This window comes from Chamaea fasciata, unplaced genomic scaffold, assembly GCF_029207755.1.
Source record: "Chamaea fasciata isolate MVZ Bird 193981 ecotype frontalis unplaced genomic scaffold, bChaFas1.0.hap1 SCAF_27, whole genome shotgun sequence".
Lineage (NCBI taxonomy): Eukaryota > Metazoa > Chordata > Aves > Passeriformes > Sylviidae > Chamaea > Chamaea fasciata.
In genome coordinates, this window is record NW_027094112.1 from 198,787 (window position 1) to 217,286 (window position 18,500).

At 49.9% G+C, this 18,500-nt stretch overlaps 1 protein-coding gene and 1 long non-coding RNA gene across 4 annotated transcripts in view; one reads left to right on the plus strand and one right to left on the minus strand.

Moving 5' to 3' along the window:
* Positions 1 to 3,943: 3,943 nt before the first annotated feature.
* Positions 3,944 to 18,500, minus strand: part of CRHR1 (corticotropin releasing hormone receptor 1) — a 28,760-nt gene continuing 14,203 nt past the window's right edge. Inside the window, exons 3-13 of one of the 3 annotated variants that reach the window (XM_066205123.1) lie at positions 15,626 to 15,745; positions 14,382 to 14,467; positions 13,315 to 13,421; positions 12,851 to 12,971; positions 12,215 to 12,368; positions 11,919 to 11,979; positions 10,464 to 10,536; positions 9,316 to 9,401; positions 7,435 to 7,570; positions 7,217 to 7,258; positions 3,944 to 6,583 (exon numbers count right to left, since the gene is read on the minus strand). In XM_066205123.1, the coding sequence (XP_066061220.1) occupies positions 6,443 to 6,583; positions 7,217 to 7,258; positions 7,435 to 7,570; positions 9,316 to 9,401; positions 10,464 to 10,536; positions 11,919 to 11,979; positions 12,215 to 12,368; positions 12,851 to 12,971; positions 13,315 to 13,421; positions 14,382 to 14,467; positions 15,626 to 15,745 (1,127 nt within the window). In that variant the 3' untranslated portion in view covers positions 3,944 to 6,442. The other 2 variants (XM_066205124.1, XM_066205125.1) reach the window with 2 other exon arrangements.
* Positions 11,005 to 17,037, plus strand: LOC136301895 (uncharacterized). The gene is made up of 3 exons (XR_010723952.1): positions 11,005 to 11,107; positions 11,846 to 11,997; positions 16,338 to 17,037. It is a non-coding gene; the product is annotated as an uncharacterized lncRNA (long non-coding RNA).

An 18,500-nucleotide genomic window follows, 5' to 3' on the forward strand; every position in this document is an offset into this window, starting at 1 on the left:
CAGCTCAGTTAATTCTCTTTTAATTGCTTCCCATTTTGCACAGATTTCCCTTGTTTGCCATGGTACTGGCTCCACACTTCCTCCTCTCCAGCAGCGTTTGACTTGTGCCTTGTTTTGCCAGACTGGGATTTGTGATGATTTGAGCTGTGCCAGGGCCTTCAAAGCTCCCCACACAATTTAGGTGTACCATGCCTGAGTTGCAACCTCTATAGGAGAAAATCTCCGGGGACTGGGCTAGGCTTTGTTCCTTGCCATCCCATTATGTGTGGGGGCACTGCTTTTGGAAAAAGAAATGGAAAAACACGGGAATTACACACAGGTGGGAAATTTAGCTGCAGGAAATGTATCTTCTTTGGAAAAAAATAAACCCAACCAAGCAGAATTAATTGTTTAAGACTCAAGTTTTACCCTGGGGGTCAAAAGAGATGAATGAAGCCTTTGTAAGCTGATCTGAATTGAAATATGTAGGATTTATCCATTTTAAGGTTGAGTTTGTGTGCAAGCGCTAACAACAAGGAGAAAAGGAGTTAGAACCCTCCTGACCAAAGGAACAAGGAAGCTGATGAGTTTTGATAAGGAGCTGGGGGCCAGCATCCAGGTGGACTCAGTTGTACTGGGGGCACCTGAACCTGGGTGGAAGCAGTGGGACTGCTGCAGAAGTGGGTGAGATGCACTTTGATCCAGTTTGTGATTTATGTGTCAAACCTCAATTCTGGCAGTGGGAAGCCACTCCCCCTTTTCCCGGTAGTTCAGGCCCTTGTCCGAAGTCTCTCTCCAGCTCTCTTGGAGCCCCTTTGGGCACCTGAAAGGGCTCTAAGGTCTCCCTGGAGCCTTCTCCAGCTGAACAACAAGCTCTCCATGCATGTCTCCAGAGTAGAGGAGCATCTCCAGGACCTACTCTGGAATCACTGCCGAAGGTTCCATGTCCTTTCTTTTTTGAGGTTTCTAGAACTGGACACAGCTCTCCCTGCATGCAAATGGTGAAGGACATTCCTCAGAGGGAAAAAATAGTCTACTTTATATGCTTATTTATTATTATTCAATGTGCAGTCTCTAAACACACCTTAACCACATTAATGCATTAAAATATAGCTCCCTTTAGCCACCCAAATAATTTTAATCAGAAACATAAGCATTTCTATTACTCTGGCTTGGATTAGTGATGGAGTGTCACTCAAACTCCAATCAGGATGCAATTATTCTTGCCTATGATCCAAGGGTTTTCCTGAATACCTCATCCTATTTTTCTTTTGAACTGACTGGCACAGTCACACTGCTTTTTCCTGACTTGTACTAAGATCCTACTTCTGTGCTTGTGTGTTTCACTCTCAGGCTGCAGTTTCCCTGGTTTGTGTTTCTCCAAGTCTGTGGCTCCTCTGCTACTGGGCCTGCTGGAAGTGCTTAACCCAGGGCTTCCCTTTTTGCCCCATATTTCACATGCCCACAGGATTCTTCAGAACCACCAGGTCCTTGCGACTCTCTAGCCATCCCACTGCAGGAAGAGCCTCATCCACCCTCCAAGACCTCACCTGGCACCCCCAGAGCTGCAAGCACAGATCAGGAAACCCTACTAGTTGCAACATCACTGGATCATCTGCCTTTCCAAAGGCTGGTTTCATCCCAAACAAATCTGACATTCTTCTGGAAGGAGAGAGATGTTAATAGTCCCCAGCAGCCACAGAAGATCCTTTGGGACTGAGCCAGGGGCTCTGACACCTCGTGTATGGAGGTCAGCCACAGTCAGCACACAAATCCCAAAGACTTTTTGCTGGCTGGGCTTTGACAGCCATGTCACCAACACCATGTGCTGAGAAGGGCAAGCGGGGACAGTTCCTTGGTGATTTGCCTCTATGAAAAATGGGGACGCAGAACATGAAGCAGCCAGGGACCAGGAGAAGACATGGACATCTGGAACTCAAGCATCTGCATTGGGCCTGCGGGGTACTGGCCCATGGGCACAGTGCTGAGCGACGGAAGTTGTTACCCTTCTCCTGCTGCACCCAGAAGGTAAGGTCTAGCAGGGCATCAGGATACATCAGCCAGCTGTCTGGAGGTGGAAGCTGCTCAGAACAGACAGCAGTTGTGTTTGGTGGGGTTGGCTGGGTCAGGGTGGGGTGCTGGGGACATTTCCTTTGGGCAGAAGGAGACTCTGGGCTGCTGAGGAGGGTCCCAAGCCCCTTGACACTGAAGGCTCCTGAAACAGGTCTCAGACCTGTTTGGAGGATGCTCTGGGGCTGGAAGGTGCTCTGCAGCAGAGGTGTCTCTCAGGATGGTGCTCAGCCAGAGTCCAATATTTCCCAAATCCATAGCAAATCTGTGCCTCAGTTTCCACACAGGCAGGAGGTTCAGCAACAGATTTCAGCAGCCTAAAGGCAAATTTCCCATGCAAAATTTTGCCTGACAGGGAGGAGGGCAGGGCCAGGGACCTCAGCCATGGTGCTTGCAGAGGCTCTCCTGGGAGCAGGTGGTTGGGGACTGCAACTATTTCCTAACAAACTCAGAAAACCTGGAGAGTCCTTGGTGCATATCGGTCTGGATGAGGGGACCAGCTGAGAGGAGGGACTCAGCTGTGGGTAAGCTCACAAATTGCTGGTTGTGGGATTAACCCATCCCTGCTTTGTGCAGGTGCCAGTTCCAGAAGGCCGTGTGACCACATACCTCTGCTGTCTTCAGTACAGCCCGGGGGCTCCTCAAGGATCCTTTTCTCCATGGCTGAGCAGATGAGCTCTCTCATGGAATCACTTTTGTTCTCTGATCTTTAGTTTTTCTCCAAATTGGAAAAATATGTCCCTTTGAAATTTTCCTGACGGTGGCAGAGCTGCGTGTCTCTCGCCACCACATGTGACTGAGAACCGTATTTGTGGTGACAAATGTCAGCACAAGGTTTGCGCTGGAGAGAGCAGTGAAGAGGGGGCATTGGAATTAAAGGATGAAATATTTACTTGGGAGTTCAGCAGTGCTCAAATGACAGCACATCACAGATGAGAAGCATCTTGGGGCAGACAGTGCTGAAAGCCACAACTGAACCCACTCGGCTGTAAAACTGCCACAAGATTTCCTCTCCCTCCCGATCTCCCACCCTTTCCAGAGTCCTTACCTGCCTGAGAAGGTACAGCAGGGTTCAGTGTCTGGGAATAGCCCAAAGCGGTGGACCACCACACAGTTATGTGTTGTCTGATGAAGGGGAATGACAGCCCTGCTTTGCTTTAAATACCAGCCATAAACCCTCCGATTGACGCGCCGTGGAACTGGGTAGTCCTGGCTCTGGCAGTGAGATATTTGCACAGGGCAGTTTGGTTGGAAGGTGGAATGAAGGCACAGATCCTCCACAGAGAATCAGGATCATAAGCTTCCCTCTGCCTCCATTCAGGCTCTAGGGGGCAGGTTCTCTCCATTGCTGGCCCTTGGTTTGCTTGGGATGTATCTCAGGGCACCCAAACTTTGATCCCAGGTGGTGAGACTGAGGGTGGGAAGTGACTTCAGAGCTGGCAACAACCTCCATGGTGGGTCTAATGTGTCAACCAAATAAACAAGCTAAATAAAAATCCATCTCAGGGTGCTGGAGAAGGTCCCGTGCATTATCCCACTGGGATATCCTTTAGCACCATGAGATCCCATCCTTGGGGTCCCATTTTGCTTTTCCCAGCCCTGAAAGGTACCAGGACAACATAAAGGGTTAACACAGAATGATCCCAAGAGGTTTCAGTCTTGTCAGGAGCATTGGATTGGTAGGTCATTAATCTCAGAGTTACTTGATAACTTTAAATACAATCATGTAATCAGCAGGAACCTGTAATTATTATTTATGTGCATGGTGCTTACTAAATTACAATGCTCTCCAAGGCTCTGTGTGATGAACAAATTAATTCTGCATCAGAAGAGCTTGAGCAGAAGTCTGTTTGTGTCTGAATTTCACTTGTAAACAGATGTATGAAATGAAAGTCAAGTTTAATTGGCCCTCCCTCCTGCTGGGAAACACATTACATTTTTATTCTGTATTAACTCACCTGGCAAGGGAGAAAACCTGGAGGACTTTCTCCAATCCTGAGATTGTACTTGTCTGGAAAACCTGTGTGGGATTCTCTTGGATTGGATGGTGTGGACACCTTTGTGAAGAGCCACCTCCATGCTTTAGGCATGTGGATTTGGAGTAAAAAGGAGAAAAAAAAAGCCTCTGGACCAGTGGGATGCTGAGCCCATCCTGTGTGAGGATGCTCCCTTGGAAACAAGGAAGGGGCCATGCCAGGGTTGTCTTTTCCAAAAGAAAACATGCCCCAAAAGTCCTTGTAAGAGGAATTGAAGTATTTTTAATCAAACGAGACTGAGAATACACACTCGAGCTACGGAAAGCAAAGTCACGTCAGTTGGAGCAGACCACCAAGAAAAGGGAAAAACAGTGATGTGAACAGAGATGCTTCTGTTTAGGTTTCTTTCTTTGGTTTTTCAATTTTCAGCTTCTTTTCACCAAAAGACCCCACTTTAGAAAAATCCAAATTGAACATGTAGCACATCATTTTTTGACACATCACTTGCAGGGATGATGAAAAAGCTCTCTGGGGCATTTCCCCTTCTCCATTGCCAGCAGATCTTTATTAGCTCCTTCCAAAGTACCCAAGAGAGAAACCAAGACACAGAAGACACAAGTCTACTCCTTGTAGGGCACCAGCAGAGTGTCCATAGAGCTGGGAACTGTCACTTTTCTCATTTCGTAACTCCCATATTTTGAAGAAGGGGCAGTTATTTGGACTGTTGGCAGTCAGTAAGATAGTTCCAGTTTGGCTGCACTGTAGTCATGCTGATAGAAAATCAAAATGGGAGGAAAGTAGGAGGAATTCGCTTCGAACTACTAAATTTCACAAATGTTTGAAGAAAGAACCCAGAGGTTTCCCCCATGCTTCCCTTTAAATAAAAAAAAAAGCAAAAAAAAAAAAAAAAAAGGCAAGATTTTATTCCTTTCTGGTAGTATACCCTGAGGAAATCACTGAATACTGCAATTTTAAAGATGTTTAAATCTCCCCAGGGCAGGAAACATTTATGTCAGTTCTTCATAGTGGGAAAACTGAGGCACAGAAGTATGAAGGGGCTCACACCAGGCCCTGTACCCCCCAGTGGCAAAATCCCTGGGATGCAAAGGGCAGACAGTCCATAAACCTGCTGTAATATGTCCCCTGCCTGGGTATCTCCAGACCTTGTATGGGACAAGGAAAAGGTGGTTCCAAAGAGGTCAAGGCAAATCCCTCCACTTACAAGGACCTCTCTGATCAGCTGCTTTTGATGACCACATGGAGGAGGGCAATAGGAGAGGGGAACTGGGGACAATCTGGAGTCCCCAGAATGGGGAGGGAGATAGGAAGGAAGGGAAGGGAGGGAAGGAGACTGCTGCTCCTCCAAGGCACTTAACCCCAACATGGGGATGGTTTGGTCCCATCCCCTGCACAAGAGCAAGGAGCAGCTTTGGCACTGGGCCCACCTGCCCAGGTAAAAGCAGGGCAAGGGAGAGGAGGATAAGCAAGGGCCTGTCCCTGCGTTAGCTGCCTTTGGGGATCTCAGCCACTGCTCAACTGCAGGGCTCCCTCACTTTTTCACCCTCTGAGCACGGACATGGAGTCAGCCTGAGGTCCAGGGGTTTGCAGAGACATGTGGATACATCTGGGCTGGACCAGAGGATTTAACTAATTCCTGTGCTTCCCTCCAGGTCAAGCCCACTCTATTCAGAACTGTTCAGAGCCCCTAGGACCCATCCTCATGGGAGAGGAGTTCCCTCCCCTCTCCCACCCCATTGCTTTACCTCACATTTGGTGTCAAGATAAGAAATGAACCGGTCAGACCAAGCAGCAGTTACAGGACATCTGGAAACCCAGCAAGAGACAGGGGAAGGACTCAAACCCAGTGCTACAAAAACACAGTCACATGAAGCAATGTCTGCAATCACTCCAGGGCTCTTCATCCGTCCCCTTCTAACACATAGGACTTATGCTCCTCTAGAGGGTTTCCCCGCACCAGCAGCATTCCAGCATGTGCTCTTTGGAAGGCTGGCCCAGCTTCCAATGTAATTAGCCCCATAAGCTGTCCCAGCAATGTTCTGGTGTCCTGTCACCTCAAAGCAGACAAACCCGATAAAGGCAGTGACATGAGACATCCTGCCCAGGATGGAGCTGGCAGAAAGCTGCTGCAACCTCTCCAGGTTCTTCTGGCTCTTTCTGCCATGCCAGCAGGTCACACAGATGCCAGGGAGATGACAAAGCAGCATCTCAGCTGTCCTGTCTTCCAGGCCTGCTCAGCAGATGGGGCAGGAGCTGTGCAAGTGTCCCATGACCAAGTGAGTTCATGCTCTCCTTGCGGGGCTGGGGCCACAGGCAGGACCTGGTCCTGTGCCATGCCCCGCTCCCAGGGGTTCCCCACAGTGAGGACATCAGCATTGGTGCGGCCTCTTGCTCCTGGCTCAGACAGCTGTGGATTGCTTGATGCTGTGGAAGCTGACACGGGTTGGGGAGGTGGGGATGGACATGGCCCTTGCCACGCGGGCACGGATGGAGTGTTTGTCCTGCCACCGGTGCCACCGCTTCCGTACGGCTGATCGCACCTGGGTGAGATGAATGAGGGATGTTTGGTCATCACACAGAGGCTGTTCAGAGGCACCAGCCATCCTTCTCCTCAGTCATCCAGCCAAAAAAAGGATTAATGGTGTGTGATTTGGTAACAAAACAGGTTCATGTGGGCTAAACTTTCCTGAGCCAGCAAAGGTGTGGGAGCATTTTGAGGAGGCAGAGGAAAGAGCTGCCTAAATATCTGGCCCCAGGATTCACTTCTACTCTCAGCTCCTTTGCTTTCTGCTGTTTGCGTTTTGGGTCAGAGCCTGGGAGATGTCCTCATCCTTGTGCAATCCCCATTTGTGTGGGGCCCACCCTGGGGAAGGATTTCCCTGGGATGGGGTGGACTCTTGGCACTGCTGCACCAAATCACACAGGTGCACCCTGAGAGCATCTGTTCTTGGGAGTGGATTCTCCTCCTTCAGAGGAGGACACAGACAGCAGCCATTCCTGTCTGGGCAAAATCTGGGGCTGCAGGTATAGGACCAACTCCAATCACCAAAGACCTTCAGATGAGGAATTAGGAACCACCACCCCCCAAGCACTGTGCAGCAGTAGAGCCTTGTGCTGAACTTATCTGCTTGCAAGGAAGAATGCCCCAAAAAACCCCAGCCCCTTGTGCTCACCTCGCTGTTCAGGAAGCAGTAGAAAACAGAGACAAAGAAGCCCTGGAAGGAGACAAGCAGAAGAGTCACAGCCAACAGGTACCCCCAGCCCAGGAGCTTTGGAGCAGCTCTGGGGTTTGGGGAGGGGGCAGAAGCAGTATGAGGCATCAGCCAGGATGGGCTTCTCCACATCCCTTGGTGAAAGGAGTGGGATGGAAGCCAGTGTGGAGAACCATTACCTGGAAAGACTCCAGAAAGGAGTTGAAGTAGATGAAGACTATCCTGGAGATCTCATCCTCCCCTGGGTTGACAAAGAACAGCATGTAGGTGATCCCCAGCAAGGGCAGCAGCACCAGTGTGGCCTTGACTGCTTTCCTAGGGAGAAAACAGGGACCTGAGCTGCTGCAGTGCAGCCCTGGGCACAAGGACACTGCCCATCTCACTCCCAGCACCAGCATGGCTTGGACAGGTCTACTAGGAATTGAAAACCAGTGACTGGGGGAGGATGGAGCCAAGTTAGGCTGTTTCCAGTGCAATTCCCGAGGGACTGAGCTGGTTTGAGCACTGGGCCCCTGCTCTGCTTCTCCACCCAGAAAAGGGCAGCAGAGAGCAGAGGCCTGACCTTGAGCTGGCATGGAATGATTGCTTGGCTGATCTACAGCTCAATTAAAAAGGAATTAAGGAGGGTATAATAATTCACACCCTTCAACATGAGTTTGTGAAAACCTTATCTCAGGTAATTAATTCGATATCTTGATGAGATTACAAGTGCAGTTTGTGAAAAGTTATAGTGCTGATACAGAGAGTGCAGGAAGGATTGGGGCTTGGCACCTCATTCCCCTTTGGATCAGGGGACAAGAACAATGCTAAGTCATCACTTTTTGCTTAAAGATCCTGTTAATGGAAGATTCCAACAGTGATGGTCATCCCCTGGAGGGTCTGAGCTGGGCAGGGAGGGGTCTGGGACCTGTTTTGCATCTCTGACTTAGAGGAGAAAAGAGTCCCTGACACAAATAGGCTGATGACATGGAGGAGCCGGAGGGCACCAAGGGTAGGAGCTGGAAAACTACAGTATAGCACATTCACTGGTGTAGCTTCTCCAAGGGAGCAGCCATGGCAGCAGGGGCACATCAGCTTTTTACCATCTAAGGTGAGCTGGAGCCCTCCAGGGCTGTCCCTTGCCTGGTTTAAGCAGAAGTGCACAGTTTATGACATACCAAGTTCTCCAAGTTTTCCTGTCCCATGGAAGATTTCTGGGAAATGAAAATGTTCTCTTGCCCAAAGGTGATAAACCCTTTAAATGAGGCAAATACTGGAAAACCAAAAGTCTCTCAAAGATGCAGACTGGGGCTAACCAGCCTTTTCCAAGAACTTTTATCTTTGCTTACCCTAAGCTGAACCACTCATCCCAGTTCAATGCTCTGTGATGAGGAAAGCTGGCATTTCCCAATAACAGAACCAGAATTTTTCCATTTTCAGCTGAAAAAGCCACCTTCCACCTCAAAACAGCTTCTCTTGACCTGACACACAGTGAGATTCCCCAATTCCTGCCCACAAAATGATCCAGACAGAGGCAATGATGAAGCCCAAAGTGTCTTCTATTCCTGGTACTTTTGGGAGCTGCTCTGACTGTGCACCTCTTATGATGTCTGCAAAATATTCCCCATCAGCAAGGAAGGGTTAAATCTTCCTGCCCTGTGCTGTGGGAGTACTGCCTTCTTCTTTACAAGGAGGTGTTGGGGTGGCATCAATTCATCACTTCTTCCTCAGCTCTTGCTTTTCTGTCAAGCAGTGATTTAATTCTCACCTCCATGCCAGGATTTGCAGCTCCCAGCCTGGAGAGCTCCTCAGGTCCCACCAAAACAGGCTTTTGCAAAGAGACTCAGATCCCAAGGGTTCACTTCAAAGGCAGAAGCAGCCATCCACACTCTATATCACAAGGCTCTCTCTAGCCAGATTTAATGACCATGGGCCTCCAAAGAGCATTTGAGGTGCTCTTAGGTGTCTCTCCATGCTCCCATCCCCTTGCTACCTGGCTAATGGGGCTGTTCCCATCCTCACTAGTCATGAGAGAACCCAGTTCCTAGGTTGGTTTCCTGCAGGGTCACTCGTACTCTTACCTGTACTGGATTGTCTCTGATGTGGTTGAAGCTCGGAGCTTTGTCATGAGGATTCGGACAATGTTGAATAGAAAGATGAAGTTGATCTGGGAGGAACAGGTTCACTGGTTAGTGTCTGCTCCTTCAGTATTTCCTCTCATTTCCTCTGCAGTGGGGCAGGGTAGGGAGGTGGGGGAGGCAGGGGAAATGAGAATGTTTCCTCTTGAACATGATCTACTGCCTTCCATGCACCGTGAGAGGATGTCTGCCTTTGTTAAAAACACTTGAACAATAAGATTTAGGAGTTTGGTTAAGGGATCAGGGCAGCAGGGCATGCCAGGAGATTTCCAAGGAAGTACAAGTGCTAGAGAAAGGGCTGAAGGTGAAAAAGTAGAGGAAGAGGAAGAATCTAAGGTGGAGAGAGGCTGTCATCACAGCCAAGATCTGCCTGGCTGCTCTCCTGACTGCCAAATCACTAACAAGGGAATGGGAAGGCATCTTTGGAGCTGAGCACAATTGACAGGAATTAGTAGTGGCCTGGCTGCCTGGTGGGAAGGGAAATGGGAAGAAGGATCAATCATTCCATTATGCCAGTGCTTTTTACTCCTTTGAGTTTTCTCAGCATTGGGCAAGGAGGAAGGAACAGTTTTGGGACTTCATGCATGGCTTTCCCCCTGCAAATTCAGGTTGGACCCCCATCTTGTGGCCTGCCATCTCTGCTCTTCCTTGTCCAGCCCCAAAAGACAAAGCCCCATCCACGTGACCCTTGGATCAAGCATTGCTACTCAGGTGGGGACCAGGAACAGAGAGGTGGAATCAGGATCAAGTAATGGAGTCAAGGACCCCAGGCTTCTGCAAATGCTTGGCAAAGCATCCACCCACACCCACACAGTGCCAGGGCAGGGGTGGAGGGACCTACTGATGCGTGTTGGAGTGTCTGCTGATCGGATGTCCCTGTCGGAATGAGGTTTCCAGGCTCCTTCTGCAGCCCACCCCAAGTCCAAAATTGCTCAAGGGGCAGTTTGGGTGAGGAGCAGTGCTGCTGTGGGGCAGCAGCCCCAGCAGAGTGAAGCTAAAGGAGGGGGCCATACCCTGTTACAGAAGCAGCTGTGTCCCACCTGCACACAGAAGGACTTTCTATTTAGCACACAAGGTCATTTTGCTCTTACCAGAAGCACCAGGATCATGGGGCCTTGGTAAATGTAGTCAGTATAAACACCTGCTCGCTTCCCAAACCAGCACCTGCAAAACAAGGACAAGTGGTGTCAGGGACAAGCCTGACATGGGAGCAACCTGGATAGACTCCTGTCCTTGCACAGTCTCTGGAAGTCACTGTCAGTGAGGTGAAAGCACTAAAACTGAAACTGCTGCAGCCATTGTGGAATAGCTTCCCTGGGAACTCAGTTAAAGGAGGTGCATGTGGGCTCGTGGGAGTGTTTATGGACCCCATGTGGATGTGGGAGCTGGTTATTGCAGGACAAGCAGGGACATCCTCCTCACAAAGGAGGTGGCTGTCCCCACTCTGTTCTGCATGGGGGCAGCTTCACTTCACTTCACTTCACATCGCGGGGGCAGTTTTGGGCTCAACCATGTAAGAAAGATCTGAAGTCATTAGAGAGTGTCCAAAGGAGGGACATGAAGAGGGCAAGCAGTCTGGAGGGGCCACATAAGAAGCAGCTGAGGGCACTTGGAATGTTCAGCTGAGGCAGACGAGACTGAGTTTAGACTTCACCAGGCACTGCAGCTCCTCCCCAGGGGCAGCCCTCATCTCTGCTCCCTGCAACAGGGACAGGACCCAAGGATATGGCCTGAGGTTGTGTCACAGGGGAATTTTGGATGGATATCAGGGAAAGGTTGTTCCCCCAGAGGGTGCTGGGCACTGCCCAGCCTCCCTAGGGAATGGTTACAGCCCTGAGGCAGCCAGAGCTCCAGGAGTGTTTGGACAGTGCTGCCAGGGATGCCCAGGGTGGGACTGTTGGGGGTCTGTGCAGGGCCAGGGGTGGGACTTGATGATCCTTGTGGGTTTCTTCCAACTCAGCATATTGCATGATTCTCCATAATCTCACACACACAGGTCTGGGTCGGCTCTGTCCTCTGTCCAGCAAATGCTAAAGGAGCTCACTCAGGTGTATCCCCGTCCTGGGAGCACCTTGTCAGGGTTGTTCAATCAGTGCCCGTGTGAGTAGCATGGGGGTTCTGAAGTCAGCAGGGAAAACTACCTCTGGAAAACAGAACAAGCTGCCATTTATCTCAATGGGCTCCTTTCAACTTCCCACTCTGGGATGAACTCTCAGGCACCTGTTAAGACCTTCATTATCAGGTGTTTGTGAAAATGGCTCAGGTGGTGGTAATTTAGATCTCTGCTGGTTAAATCCCAGCTCCCTTTAGCAAACCTATTGTAGGGGATCTGGTTTAATCTCTTTTTCCCCTTAAAAATCATATTTGCCTTTTGAGGAGAAACAAGCAGGGGCAGGGCTTGTGCTGCAGAGAGCTGAAAGGTGGGATAAAAGAAAGAATGGAAGAATAGTATCCTTTTTTTCCTCCCTGACAGAATTCCTGACACAGCTGATCCCTGAGGATTTTGGATAGAAAGAAGAAAGGAGGATAAGAGCAATCAGGCTTACTTCTCGTTGTCGTAGTAGAGCTTCCCAATGGCCCAGGCAACGATGATGGGAAAGGGGATACCTGCAGGGGAACGCACAGGTGAGTCTCAGAGGTACAAGGTTGCCACAAAACCACATGGTGACAGGACTTTTCTTGCACACAAACCACACAGTGAGATGATGTGTCCATGCAAGTCCCATCCTCCTGCTCCTGGCACCCTTTTTGCAGCTCTTTGTGTGCAAGAAGAACTGGAGCAGGGGATGGAGGGGGCATCACCCATCACTAAACCCTGGGTATGGGGAAGCCTGGCACTCACACCAGCCGATGCAGATGAACATCCACTTGCGGAGCTTGTCCGTGGAGTAGGTGAGCACGATGGCCGTGTGCAGGTAGCAACCCTCACCGAACATCCAGAAAAAGTTGGTGACGTGGAAGTAATTGTAGGCAGCAGTGACCAAGCGGCACCAAACCTGCCAGGAGACGTGGAGCCTGTTGAGCTCTGTGTCAGTGGGGCAAACAATGCAAGGAGCAGCACAGACCCCAGCAGAGCAATCAAACCTGTGTTTCTCATACACATGGGGTGCCTGCCAGCCACCAGTCAGCCCTATTTGTTGCCTGAAGTTGCTTTTGTAGCCAAATCTTAGTAACTTCAAACCGAAAGAGAGTAGGTTTAGGGAAGAAATTCTTCCCTGGGAAGGTGGTGAGGCCCTGGAATGGGTTGCCCAGAGAAGCTGGGACTGCTCCATCCCTGGAAGTGTCCAAGGCCAGGTTGGATGGGGCTTGGAGCAACCTGAGATAGGGAAGGTGGCCCTGCCCATGGCAAGGGACTTGGAACTAAAGGATCCTTAAAGTCCCTTCAGACCCAAGCCATTTTGTGGTTCTGTGATCTCCAGGGTCCTTGCACCCCCCCAGCTGCTCAGGGCTGGGCTCAGGCTGGCAGAGCTGCACCTACCACATTGCTCTCGTGCACCTCTGGGCTCATGATGAGCTGCACCACGAACCACGTGGCATTGCGTAGGATGAAGGCTGTGATCAGGTTCCAGTGGATGATGTTTCTCAGACACCGGATGCTCCTGGAGAGGGGTGGAACAAGGCACCATCAGAGCACGGGGACTGGGGACAGTGCTGTTTGTGGAGTTGAGTGTCTCTTTTGGGTGAGGGTGACCTGCTGGGACCATGTCCTGAGTGAGGTGGGCAGGAAGAAGACCAGGAGGTGGAAGGCACCAAGGAGGACCCTCTGCCTCCCTAACCAGGTGCTTTGAAAAAATAGCGGAAGAAAAACAACCCTGAGATAGGCAGGATCCCTCCAGCCTAGAGGGCAGTGGCTGTGGGGGAGGCGATGGCAAAGCACAGGAACTGGGTCCATCCTTGCCTGAGATGGCCTCACGGGAACATGGCAGCAGGTTTGTCACTCACCGCAGGCGCATGAAGAGGACAAAGGCCATGAGGAGGGCCCCCAGCGAAATACAGTGGCCCAGGTAGTTGATGATGACGGCGATGTGGTAGTGCAGCTTGCTCTTCTTCTGGGAGTGGGGGAGATGGGCAGAGGGTCAGCAGCAGCTCTGGTACCAGCATAAACCCACCTCCTCCACCACATCACCTTTGGCAGCTGCACCTCAAATTTTGGGCCCTTTTTCAGGAAGGAATTGGAGCCCACCCTGGGACAGGACAGTGGGAACGGAAGGAGATGTGGCTAATGTGGGAAGGAGAGGCACCAGCCTGGTTTCACATCCCACTAATACCAGAGTAGCTCATGGGACAACTAAATGCTGGAACATCCCAACCATCCTCTGGGGAAATGCTGCTAGAACTCACTGGAATTTTGTATCACAGTTCATCCCAATGGCCCTCAGGGCAGCTGAGAGGCTGGGATGAATTTGGGCAGAGGAAAAGTGTGAGTGATAATTGAATTAATTGATCACTGCTGCTGTTAGGCACTCATCCAATCAGTGAATTAGCCATTTAGTGAGAATGAGAAAACCATTCCTGGCAATAGACATCAGCATCTTAAATACCAGAGTTGATATCAACTGCAAATGAAAAACTCATCTCCTCTGCTTCAAGGGGTGGCTTGACCTGCTCAGGGGCATGTAATTCTTGATCTCCATTTATTTATCTTTTTCAGCTTCCTAAATATCTCCTTTATTTCATTGCCAGCAGGGAAGAATGGGGTTTTCACTGAGTGCTGTGTCAAGAGGGAGCTGCAGGGCTGATCTGTACCTAGAGGCCCTGGGGACCTCACACTGCCAATTCTCTTGGATTTTTAATGGGGATGGAAACAGGCATGGCATAATTTCTGATGGTGATAAAAATGCAAATCAAGAAGGGGTCATAATTGCCACATGCAACTTTGTCACTGGGGTGGTGTTGCATTCTCAGCCCTCAGGTCCCATGGGCCATTCCTGGCCTGGATGCTGTTGCCTTTCAAAACTCCATTGTCTCTTGCCATCTTGCCCAGACCCCAGGGACTCCCAAGCTCCTACCTCTTCACTGAGGATCTCCTGGCACTGGGAGTAGTTGACACGTGCTGCCCAGCTCCCGTTCGCCAGGCATTCCCTGTACCCATTATCTGAAAGACAGGATGCCCATTCAAGGGTTAATAGAGTGTGGAGATGAGCACAGACATGTGACCTGACAGTCACTAATGCAGGGAATTGACATCAGGCCAGTGGCATCTTCTGCTTTGAAGGCAGCTCAGCTGTTGCCTTGGTCACAATTGCAGAACCAAAATCCTTGAAATATTTCAGACCCACTCGAGAGCTTTGGGTCTGCACCAGCTCTGGGGGACCCAATACCTCCTCACCATACACAGGGATGCAGTGGAACCAGCACCAGCTAGACTCTTCTTCCCTTTCACTCAGCTGTTTGCTTGGGTGATCAAGATCCTGTGCCAGCCCAGGATCTCTGCTGAGATGGCAGCACCAAGTTTCACTTCTCTCCATGGATTAGGAGCTTTTTTGCCTCCTAGCGAGGACAATAGGTGGCAAGGCTAATTGGGAAGGAATGGCCCAGGTGCCCCAGAGAGTCTGTGATTGGCGTCAGCAGTGGGGCGATGCCAGCACTGGGTGAGACTGGGCTTCCATTAAATGGAGGCCGTGAGCCTCATCAGTGTGATGGGCTGGGAAAGGCTCAGAGACAGGCTCAAGTTGTGATTAATGCAGAGAGGCTCCTACAGCAGCACAGGAGGCACCACAATGGAGGAGCTGTGTGTCTGTGCCATCCTCCATGGCTGCAAGAATGTGCAGGATGGAAAAATGTATGTTTTTTGTGAGAAGCAAGGTGTTTCTTTCATCAAAAACAGCACTTGGGTGGTCAGAAACTCAACCTTATTCTAGGAATGACTTTGGGCACTTTTCATATGCTATTGCTTTATCCTCTACTCCCAGCATGTCACTGGTAGTGACAGTGCAGCCACCTGTGCCAGTAGGGGATGAGGTTCAAAGTCTCCCACTCTTTGCTCAGCTGGGGGCTTCAGACCCCTGTACCACCTTGAAGGGCAGGGCAGGATCACTCCTCTGCCTTTGTCCCCAAGACAAGGACATCAGCCCTCTCCTCCTCCCAGGAGAACCTGCTTATAAAGCTGCTTCTCTGAAATGACCCTCCCTGAAATCTGGGGTCTAAGGCGCTGTTTCCTTTATGGTTGATGAGCTTTTTTCCCACAGGGGTATTGTCACTTGTGACCCAGAACCCTTGCCCGCTGTGTCCCCAGCAGTGCTGCCCCTCTTACTGGTGGTGTTGTACCGCACGCCGTAGAAGTACTCGGGGCAGGGCCGAGCCACCAGCTGTCCCACTGCGCTCCGGGGCCAGCAGGTACCAATCAGGTCCACCGAGGCGTTGCACTGGGGACCTGCAAGGATGAAGTGCACAGGGTTAGCAGAGGCCTGTGGGCTAGCATGGGCCACTTCCATGGGCTGTTGAAAGGTCAGGATTTGCCTGTAGAGCTAGGGCTGCTGGATGAGCTGATGGGTCAAACTCAGCCCCCAGAAAACCCTCATGGCAGACACCAACTGGGGGCTGTGCGAGACTTGCAAGAGCTGGTTGAACCATCATGGTCATGAAGGGTTACCTGGCTCTGGTTTCTCAGCCCTGTTCTTTCCTTCAGCCATGACTTTGGCATCTAGCCCCACGAAAGACGATAAGCCAGACTTTCTCTTCCTCAGTGGCCTATCCAGTCTAGTTCTAAGCCTCTTCAAACATCTCACACCTCCTGGCTGCAAAATCTTTTTCCCATCCATTCCTGTTGGTCTCTTCCAGTCTTTCCCAGGTGGAAAACTCCAAAACTGCAGCTATTTCAGTTTTGTGTGTTTCTCCCAGCTACACAAGCGTGCTAACATAGGCATTAGGTAGGCCAGATTGCAGGCTTTTTTATGTATAATTTGTGTATATTTAGAACAACATGTACTGTAGCTAACTAAATATGTCCCTGCTCTATCTCACAGTGAGGTTGGAAGCACAATGGCTGCAATATCCATGTACTACAATCCAAGACAAGCAGAAAATGGGTGATCAGGAGATGCTGGAAGGGGCAGAGTGCAGTCCAAACCACTCCTGGGTACCAGAGATGTTTGTGCTGCTGGCACAGAGACAGAAATTGCCGTTTCCTAAGACAAATTCCCAGCTCCTTGGGTACGAGAACACGTTTCTTATCCTCCTCTATTTGTGGTTATTTGAATGCCTTTCCCCAAAATTCCAATGGATGGAGCTGGCTGAAGAGTGACCAAAGGAAAAAAAGCGAAATATTGTTGATGATAATGATGAAGGTTTTTATGGAGGAATATTTGTTTTCATCGATTATCTGAAAAATTGGCTCCTTGTTATTTTGCAATGTTCTCAGAGAAAATTTTCAGGGCTTTCAGTGTCTTCAAATATCTTAGCAAAGGAAAACAGCTTCCAAGCATGTGAGCTGGGGAAGCATCAGAGCATGGTGAGTGCTACTTTCTGCCTCCCATAGCTTGTAGGGAGAAATTAATTGTAACAATGACCTTTGCATTTAGCTTTGCTAATGTGTAGGGTTGCTGTGGCAACCTTCCCTTTAAGTTAACTGTTTTATGCCTGTATTTTGTAGGAAACAAGGTGAGTTTTATCACGTGTGTGTCTGTGTCTTTCTGCATCCATTTGAATTTCTTGAGCTTCTTCGTTGTTTTGACCCAAATTTGACAGAGAAATAGAGGGTCACAGCTAAAAATTTTATAACATTCATCCATTTAAAGAAAAAACAACCAGTAATTACTTGAACTGAGGACAAAGTTAAGTTGCAAGTGCTCTCCCTGTTAGCCACCGAGGTGAGAAGCTGTGTGAATGTCTGGAACGGGAAAAGCTTCACTTGGAACAAAGCAGCACAGGAAAATGAGGCTTGCACAGTACTAATGTAGTCACGCAGCTCATGCAGCTATCACAACCCCTCCCAGGGGCTGGTAGTGCTGAGCATAAACTCCATTTTCTTTGCATCCTCTTTTGCCTTAGTTTCCCTCCTGCATTCCAGGGTCTGTTCTGGGGGATGGACAGATTGTTCAGGGAGGACAAACAGGAAGAGTGAGTAATAAAAAGTCGGCAGGGCCAGAGAGCAACAATGATGATACTTTCCACCAGTAAAACAAACTCACAGCAATGCCATTAATAACCAAACCCAAGAGAGACTCTTGGAAATGATGTAGCCAGACAGAGTTGCATCATTCTGTGATATGTCTGCTCAAGGCTGGATTTAATATCTCCACCTTTCTCCATGGCACTTGGTGGGATGCTACTTGGCACTCCCGTTAGAGCATGAGAGGATCCTACCAGACACCAAACCCCGTAGGTCCCACCAGTCCCGCCACAGGGAAGTTGTATCAACATCACCAGGAGCTCAGCCCTCCTGATCCCATGGGTCGGGGTGGTGCTGCGGGGTGAGATTGCAATCTGGGGCTGCAGTCAGATGAGATGCTCAGCCAGGCTGTCAGATGCTTCTGGACCTCTCCCTGTGCTTCATCCCTGTGCTGCCACTTGGCAGCATTTGGACCTCTGTCCCACCAGATTTTCATCTAGTGGGTGGCTGTAATATTTTTTCCCAGGCTCATACTGAGAACGGCTTGATAAAGAAAAGCTGCAGAAAGCAGATGCTGCTCTTTCTGCTCTCTCCAGCATACAGAAAAAAGGAAAAAAAACCCGACCTGGTGGGGAAGTGATAAGTGAAACAGTGAAGACAAAGAGTGCCACAAGGACTGTAACATCCCTTTTGCCCAGCAGAACTCTTTGCTTCAGCTCCTCCTGAATGGCACCTGGCTCCCAGCATTCAGAGCACTGTTTAGCATGGAAATTATATGTATCAGTACTAAATGGTTCCCTGCCTGCTCAGCTGCCCATCCGTGTTAGCAGGGGGACTATTCTCCAGGTTCTGCACATGAGTGCTCTGGCTTCTCAGCTCCATTGGCTGCACAGGTTGGGTCTTTGCAGATTTACAGCAAGAAGGCTCAGTGAATTTCCTACCTGCTCTCAATCCCCCTAGTTTGGCTTCTTCCCACACAGAAACATGGTGTTTGGAGGAGGAAGGAGCAGGCCCTACTTTGAGACAGGGAATGTGGCACAGGGGAAGTCACTCCAATCCCTTCTCACCCTTTGGGTTG